This window comes from Suricata suricatta, chromosome 8 (assembly GCF_006229205.1).
Source record: "Suricata suricatta isolate VVHF042 chromosome 8, meerkat_22Aug2017_6uvM2_HiC, whole genome shotgun sequence".
NCBI classification, from domain to species: domain Eukaryota; kingdom Metazoa; phylum Chordata; class Mammalia; order Carnivora; family Herpestidae; genus Suricata; species Suricata suricatta.
The window spans coordinates 58,344,554-58,352,705 of NC_043707.1; the positions used below are offsets into that span (position 1 = coordinate 58,344,554).

Here is an 8,152-nt window from a genome sequence, read left to right on the forward strand (position 1 = left end):
CTGGGGCACCTGGGTGGCTCAGTCTGTTAAGCCGCCAACTTCGGCTCAGGTCATGATCTCCCAGTTTGTAAGTTTAAGCCCTGCATCGGGCTCTGTGCTGATGGCTCAGAGCCTGGATCCTGGAGTCTCCCTCTCTCTCTTCCCCTCCCCAACTCACACTCTGTCTCTTTTTCTCAACAAAATAAATAAACACTAAAGAAACTTTTTTTAAAAAGAAAGAAAATGGTCTTGCTAATATTTAATATTACTTGAACTCCAAGTCCTCACTTTGTAGGACTTCCCCAATAGTGAATCATCTTTTTGAAGTTGCTATTTCAGAGGAGTGGCTCCCAAACAGAGCTATAATTGTAGTTACTTATAAGATGTGAGAGGTCTCAGTAATACACTGAACGAAGGCATGAAGAGTCAAAATCATTGAAAAAGTACAGTCTGGGTTAGAAGTCCTATAAGGATATTACACTGGGCACATCCTTATCAGAGGCAGTGTCTATAGCAGAAATTAATACAATTTGTAAAAGAAAGTAAAAGCTTCATCATAAAGGAGCACCTGGGTGGCTCAGTTGGTTGAGCATCTGAATCTTGATTGTGGCTCAGGTCATGAACCTAGGGTCATGGGATCGAGCCCCACGTCACATATGCTGAGTCTGGACCCTGCTTGGGATGCTTTCTCTGTCTCTGCCCTTCTTTGCTCCCTCTAAAGTTAAAAAAACAAAACAAAAAAACCCCTTCATAATAAGACTTTTTTTTACATTGGGGAAAACATTAAAGATGCCATAAATCACAACCAAAGTGCTGATATTACTAAAATAAAATCCAGTCTCTAGTTAACATAAATACAAAATTTCTATTACTATAAATTTTGGAATTTCTAGTATGACTAGATTAACTTTTACTTAAGAATTTAATTTTCCATTTACAAAGAGGCTAAAAAGCAAGAACAAGCATTTTTCTTAAACACAATTTCTATGCGAATGTTCTGTACAATTGTAATCACATTTAATACTGTTGAGAATAAAGTATTGTTTGATGTCATTTTGTAACTTTCTTGAATATTTGTGAATCAGAGGCCTGTTTACAAGAATGTATCAAGTATTGTTCAGGCTCTTTTATTCTTCCTTAAAAATACTACATAGGTTTTTAAATCAAAACTTTATGGACATTTATTTTAGTATAAAAATAGTTACTGAGAATTTTATTTTCATCCTCAATTCTCAGGATATACTCAGTTAAAACCAGATATTCATGTTGCAATACAACCAAGAGTTCTTTGATCTTAGCCATTGCTTCTCAGCCAGAGGGAGGATTCTGTTCCGCACCTGCCCAGGAAAAACCACAGGCCACGACCGTCTAGCTCTCTTGGAATGAAATGCATAGTCTGGAACTTCCAGCAAGAATGCACCTATGATGACTGGATAATGTGCTGACAGGTGGGCAAGTAAGACTGCCCTCTCTGTCACTCATTGTCATGAGCCTCCCAATCCCCACCAGGGTCAGCTGCCTTACCTCAACTTCCCCATGTTGTATGAGTCACTGCTTTGTTTATAAAGATAAAACCAAGAGTGGGAACACTTATCTTCCACAGAAGCACAAAATGGATGTGCTTTTCCATTATGCTTGACTCTGTAATGAAAGCTCTAGGAAGTGAGTACAACATGAACTCATTCCTTCCGCCTGGGCAGACAGATGGATAGAGACATTCCAGTTTGTTTCCAGTCTTTTGTCTTCAGGGCATTTTTGGCATTTCCTTCAGGAAACTGGAGGTTGTGACCTAAGGTTTCCTTCATGAGCACACTTCTGTTTCCCACAGTTACCCTTACCCAGAAATGACATCTACTCTGTTAGGTGAGGTTTATCTTCATGTCCCAACTGTGTCCTGTGCATATGCAGTGACAGTTGAAAGCACAGATTCTGAAATAATAATAGGACAGAAGAGCCAAACACACCAAAATCCTTCAAATTAATTCCCAATGAAGATAATAATAATATTGAAACAAGAATGAGCTATTACAGTAATTCCGTGATGCTTACAAAGTACCCTTGGTCTCGCTGCATATTTGAGAGAAATTAATGGCTAGGGTGCCAAAGCTTTCGGATTTTATTGGAAGTTTTCAGATATAAGGGGTAAACTACTCAACCTACAGTTTACAACTTGCTACTCCATGGATACTGTGTAGTCCCATATTGTTCAAATGATAGTCTGGGAGAAGCCAAGACAGTGTCTTGAATAAAAGTGATTTAATATAGTATCTCCCAGATCCATATCCCTATTTCCTGAGCATGTTAGTGGAAAGCCAAGAATGTAAGCTTTTATTGATGAGTTTGAAGTGACCATTGCATTTCATAATTTAAATTAGATTTACAATGACATTGTTGTATATTATTTCTTTAAAAGCCTGTGTTCTGGGACAAGAATTATTGTGTATAACTTAGTTTGGCTTGAATGCAATTTGAAACTCCAATAATGACATTTACTTGTCAGCGTAGTATTTAGAGGTTGGTGGTTTTCATCACATTTTTTACTAGTCTTCAGTGTTAACTTATTGAAGTTTCTCTTCCTGAAAAAGGTAGAGTGGTTTTTAACAAACCACATTTTTTTTCACACCCTAGTTTATCAAGGTAAAATCCTTTAAAGAGTAACAGAAATTTGCCCTTAACTTTGATTCTAAAGCTCCACATGGGCAAACAGAATGTCTTATTTTTAAAAAAATGCTATTCACAAAGGAATCTTTAAAAAAATCAGTTTATTAATGTTTAAAAGTTGATAAAGCTATGTGCAAAATGATCCACAAAAGTCAGAAACCTATTAAATACTATTTTTAAAAAGACATTTCTCGGTTTAATTGCACTGAAAACCATACTAAAGAAACAGCAATATCTTTTTATTTTTTGTAACATTTATACACATCTTTAATGAACTATTTAATGAACAGCTGTATTGAAAAACTTCTGGTATTTTCCCTATCAGTTAACGTAATGCTTTAATGGCACAAGAGGGTTGTATTTTCTTAGGAAATACACGCTCAACGGTGTTAACACAGGTTAGAAAAGTCCAATAAAATGCTGAAACAAATACATTCAAAAATAGAACCATCCTGTTGGCTGGAATTCACACAATACTCTGAAATAAACTTCAACAAAAGTGCCAAAGACAGATGTTGTATTTGTTAGACAAATGCATTAAGAAATCTCTCTTGGTTTACAAAGCCACTCCCCGGTCAGTTTTCACCTTGTTTTGCTGGTTTGATTCTCCTCTGACACAAAGGATCCCAGTTGATACCATTTACATAAACTGGACTTAAGCAGACTTTCAGCCACAATGGATAACGATGGTGTAACATATTTCATTGTCAAGTCGTTAAAAGAAAAAAATCAAAGTGACTTGAACCAAATTCCAAGAACGGATCCAGTTTAGTGGAAACTTTGGCCTCAGCAAATAGAATTGCTTTACATCTCCAAACCACATCCATTCCTCACGGTTTACCTCCCGAACACAGTCTACCTGCTACAGACCATCAAGAAATGGACCAAGCCACACCCCCGGCTCTGATGAACGCCAGGTAGTTCAAATATAAAGTAACAGAATTTTGAGGAGGGGCGTGAAGGGGAAGGGAGGGGGGGATATGCAGAGCATACCCAGAGACGCAGAAGTGCACACACTCACTTGGGTTGCAAACTAAGGTGGGAGAGAAACGCCTCCTCAAAGCCCTCCACAGATGCTTTCACACCAGGGCGTTAGTCCTAGAGGAGCGGCCAGAGGAACCCTCCAGGAGCTTGACAATGCTAGACCTTTGGCTCAGTGCAAAATCAAAGCTCCGGGGCGGGGGGTAGGAAATAGGTTCCAGGCGAGGACCTGATCTCCACCCTTCCCAGTGCATTGTTCACAGGAACTAACCCACCAATACCCCGGCACCACCAGGCTGCTCTTACTCTGCCCCTTCCCCCTCCGTCTGGCTCCCAGCAGCTCCTCCCGGGCAGCGGTGGAGGCCCAGAGATTTATTTTTTTTTTCCAAACACTGGGTGGTGGGGTGACCATGCAAGAATTCTCCCCATGGGCCGACCGCTTTCAGTCTTAGGAAGAAGAGTTGACATTTCCAGAGGACATAATGGTCTCTGGGTTGTCCCCATCGTCCTTCTGGGGGTGGGAGGAGTTGTCCGACTTACTGCGGCTGAATTCCATGCCGGCAATGATGGGTCTCTTGAATTTGCCTGCGGAGTCTCCGCTGGGGCACTTGCAGCAGGACAGGATCCGGATGAAGGCGCGGCGCATCTCCTTGTTGGTCAGAGTGTAAATGATGGGGTTGGTGCCGGAGTTGAGCACGGCCAGCACCAGGAAGTACTCCGCTCTGAAGAGGATGTCACAGGTCTTCACCTTGCAGCCCACGTCCAGCAGGAGCAGGATGAAGAGGGGCGCCCAGCAGGCGATGAAGACGCTCAGGACGATAATGACGGTCTTGAGCAGCGCCAGCGACTTCTCAGAGCTGCGGCTGGCCTTAGAGATGTTCTTGCGGAAGGTCAGCCGGCGGCTCCGAGTCCTGACCAAGGAGTAGATCCTGCAGTACAGGATGACGATGGCGAGCAGGAGCAGAGTGAAGACGGTGGTGCAGAAGAGGATATAGTGCTTGTGGTAGAGAGGCAGGACAGTGGAGCAGCTGGGCAGCGCGTTGATGCAGTTCCAGCCCATGATGGGCAGGCCGCCCAGGATGAGCGAGATGACCCAACAGGCACTGATCAGCAGGAAGGAGCGGAAGCTGTTGCTCCCGTTGTGGAGTTTCATTTTCAGCATGGTGATATAGCGCTCGATGGCGATGGCCAGGAGGCTGAACACCGAGGCAGACAAGGCCACGAACATACTCCCTTCGCGCAGAAACCACTGGGCGGGGGTGAGCCTGTAGGTGGTGGCCCCAGACAAGAGCAGGTTGGCTGTGTAGGCCACTCCTGCCAACAGGTCTGAGAGGGCCAGGTTGCCAATAAAATAGTACATGGGTCGGTGGAATTTCTTGGTTTTCCAAATGGTCAGCAAGACAAAGATGTTCTCTAGGATGATAAAGCAGCAGATGAGAATGAACACCACGGAGCTCAGTTTAATGCCATTCTCCTCTGCGCTGATATTCAGTTTTCCCGTGTAGTTATAATGCCGGACGATAATGTCATAGTTGACATAGTCGGAGATGTAACTGCGGTGGGTCTTCACCAGCGGGATGCTGGTGGACCCCATGGTGCGCAGGGTCTCCAGGAATCCGGGGGTGGCGCTTCTCCAGACGGACGCTAGAGGGCGAGGCCGAACACTTGCTGCGGGTTGAGGGGTGGTTCGGTCAGAGTTCCAGGCTTTTTGTGTAGCTTTTCCTTGGCTGGAGAGGGCCTCGGAAACAGCAGCTTTAAACAAGTCACAAAGAGGAGAGAGTCAGGGAACAAGCCACAGCACACTGGCATAATTCATTCTAGCTAAGGCACTGCTCCAGTTTTGTCATGGATTTGTTTTAAGGAAAGTTGGGGAAAGCACAAAGAGAAGGATTTAAAAAAAAAAATCAAATTCTCATTTCTTGCAAAAAAAAAAAAAAAAAAAAGAGGGAGGGAAGGGAGAAAAAAAAAAAACCCAAAAATTTACCTAAACTGAAAACTCCCAACTCGACAAGAGGAAAACTCTCCCTTGTGTCACATCCAAACGGAAATGGGAACACCAGAGAAGCAAGCCCCATTTAACATCCGCTCTGTCCCCTCACTCCCCACCTTTAATCCCCTCCACGTTCCCAGCTTGGAGGTTCTCTGAAGCATTGGCCCTCTCAGCAGTTCACCACCAGCTCTTGGTCTCTCCTCGGAAGAGACCCAACCGCCAATATGAGGGTGGAGACACACACCAGCTAAAAGAGCAGAGAACCACCTCCTAATTGCCATGCAAGACATTAGATTTGCACGAAAATCATTTGCCAGAGTAAGTCATTCTTTGGGCTCTATTAATAACTCTCTAGGAACAGGTGTGCTTAGGGTCCGAGGGTGCAGCGTGGTGTGGGCAGCCAAGCCCGCCCTGGCCTTGCGGTAAACAGGAAAGCTTAACGCCTCTGTGAAGCAACTGCCTTTTCTTTCTTCTTCTTCTTCTTCTTTTTTTTTTTCTTGTAAGCCCATACAAGAAAATATAAAAATTCCGTGAAAATCACTCATAAGAGATTGCAATAAATCCCAGGAGTTTCTGCACCCATTGATTGCATAAGGAGTATGTTTGGTTACCGTGGGTTTGGCCAACACACACGCACACACACAGATAAGTTATACTGCTAACGATAACAATACACACCACGGCATTCCAATTCCAAGTGCAAAGCTACTGCCCAGAAGCATGAAGCACGTCTGGTGCATTGCTAAACTAGAGGCGGCAGTTTTATTTACTGCCTCCCCCAACATGTTGCCTCCTCTCACGCGGCTACAAAGTGTGGAGAGCATGAAACACGGCACTGGTTCGCACAAGTCTCCTTGTAACTCGTTGAAATGTTTCAAGGTAACGCCGCAATGTGATAGAAGTGGCTAATAGAGAGCAGTTCCTGGGACAGCAGAGGCTCGAGCCCAGAAACTCGGCATTTCTCCCATCTAATCCCGCCGGCAGTGCAAGTTTAAGCCCTTTACCCCCCCCCCCCCATATTCTTTGTCTATAGGATTTCCAAAAATACGCCTCTTCCCCCACCCCTCTGCGACCAACCGCAGTTTCCCCTATCCCCACCTCTAGTCCGTTTTACAACCGGACTGAACGCTTTTCCAAACTTCATAAATCACAAGTGCCCCAAGAACAATCCGATGGACTGGGTTTGGTAGCCCAGGGATGAATCCTTCTCGCGCCCAGCGACGGATGCTTTAGAAGCTTCTGTTTTGCTTCGTTCGGTTTAAAAATTCATTTCTAACACTGAAGACTTCCTGCAGTGGGGGTCCCCCCGCACCCCCGGCCCGCGCTGGCACCGCGCTCAGTCCCCTACCTACCTCGATCAGGCAGGACGAAGTTGCGTCGGGAGAGCTCTGGGTCTCCACTGCGCGCTCGGCATCTTGCTGCTGCCCCCGACTGACTGCGACGCTCTAGAAACTTAACTCGAGTCGGGGTCCCCTCCCTCCGCAGCCGCACACTCCAATGGCCAGCCCAGCTCGCCGCGGCCCGCGCCGGCCCGCTAGCTGAAGTCACCGAGCGCCCCGTGGAGGCTGGGTGCCTTGCCTAGGAAGAGGCGGGGAGGGGTTGTCTCAACCCCACGCCCTCCGCTGCGGCTGCGGGCCTCCGGATCTCAGCTTCGGAGACTCACTGTCCAGGAAAGATCTGGGGCAGAAGCAAGCCCAAGTGCGCGCGCGCGCACACACACACAGACACACACACACACACACACACACACACACACACACGTGCGCGCACACCCTCCTCCCCCACCGGCAACCGAAAAAAAAAAAAGTAAAAGAAAACAGAGAATGGACTGAGGCTGGTGCCCCCTGGACTCTGATGCATAAATCACAGCTCTCGCCCTGCGGTCCGCCACTCCCGGAGAACATTCTCCCGAGTCTTAGGAAAGAGAGGACGTGGGGAGCCTTTGGAAACTTTTCTCCTGAAAAGTGTTAGGGGACAGAGGACGGCCCGGCGTCTCGCAGCGCACCTCTCTGGTTCGCTACCCGCGCCAGCTCTCGATTGCATCGGAGTCCCGAGAGGGTGGGGGGCGCCCCCCGGGACCGCTTCTGTGCGGACAGGGAGGAGAAGGGCCGGGACCCCGCGAGTCCCGGCCGCGCTCCGGGGAGGAGAGGCTGGCGAGGGGCTGCGAGAGACCTGGAGGAGCTATGCAGCAGCCTAGAAGGGAGAATGGCTCCGGAGGTGCCTCTACTTCTCCCCACCCCGACCTCACTGCTGCCCCAAGACTTGTGGTCTGAGGGGCCGAAGGTGACTCTTGCGGGGCTCGTGACGAAATGAGCTAACGCCGGGCGAGAAGTTGGGCTGGTGGTCCTCTCACTCAACTGGGCGCAAAGTCAGGCCGCGTGTCCCCGATTCTGAGACCTTTGGGGGAGGCGGCCAGCTGCTGGGGCCTGACAGATTTAAAACGCTTGGGCAGTGCAAGAATTTCCAAAAGGGAAGAGCCGCAGGACGCAGCCATTCTAGTCCGAGGCCGGTGACCTTCTCTCCCTTTCTACTTGGGTGTGA

At 47.1% G+C, this 8,152-nt stretch overlaps 1 protein-coding gene across 2 annotated transcripts; it reads right to left on the reverse strand.

Moving 5' to 3' along the window:
* Window positions 1–2,724: 2,724 nt before the first annotated feature.
* S1PR1 (sphingosine-1-phosphate receptor 1) lies at window positions 2,725–7,298 on the reverse strand. 2 transcript variants are annotated; one of them, XM_029949255.1, is made up of 2 exons: window positions 6,964–7,298; window positions 2,725–5,373 (listed from the first exon to the last, which is right to left on the reverse strand). In XM_029949255.1, exon 2 carries the CDS (start codon window positions 5,213–5,215, stop codon window positions 4,070–4,072), a length of 1,146 nt encoding a protein of 381 aa, XP_029805115.1. In that variant the 5' UTR covers window positions 5,216–5,373; window positions 6,964–7,298; the 3' UTR covers window positions 2,725–4,069. The 2 variants fall into 2 exon arrangements, with proteins under 2 accessions (XP_029805115.1, XP_029805116.1); XM_029949256.1 differs by lacking the exon at window positions 6,964–7,298 and adding an exon at window positions 5,728–6,082.
* Window positions 7,299–8,152: the final 854 nt, after the last annotated feature.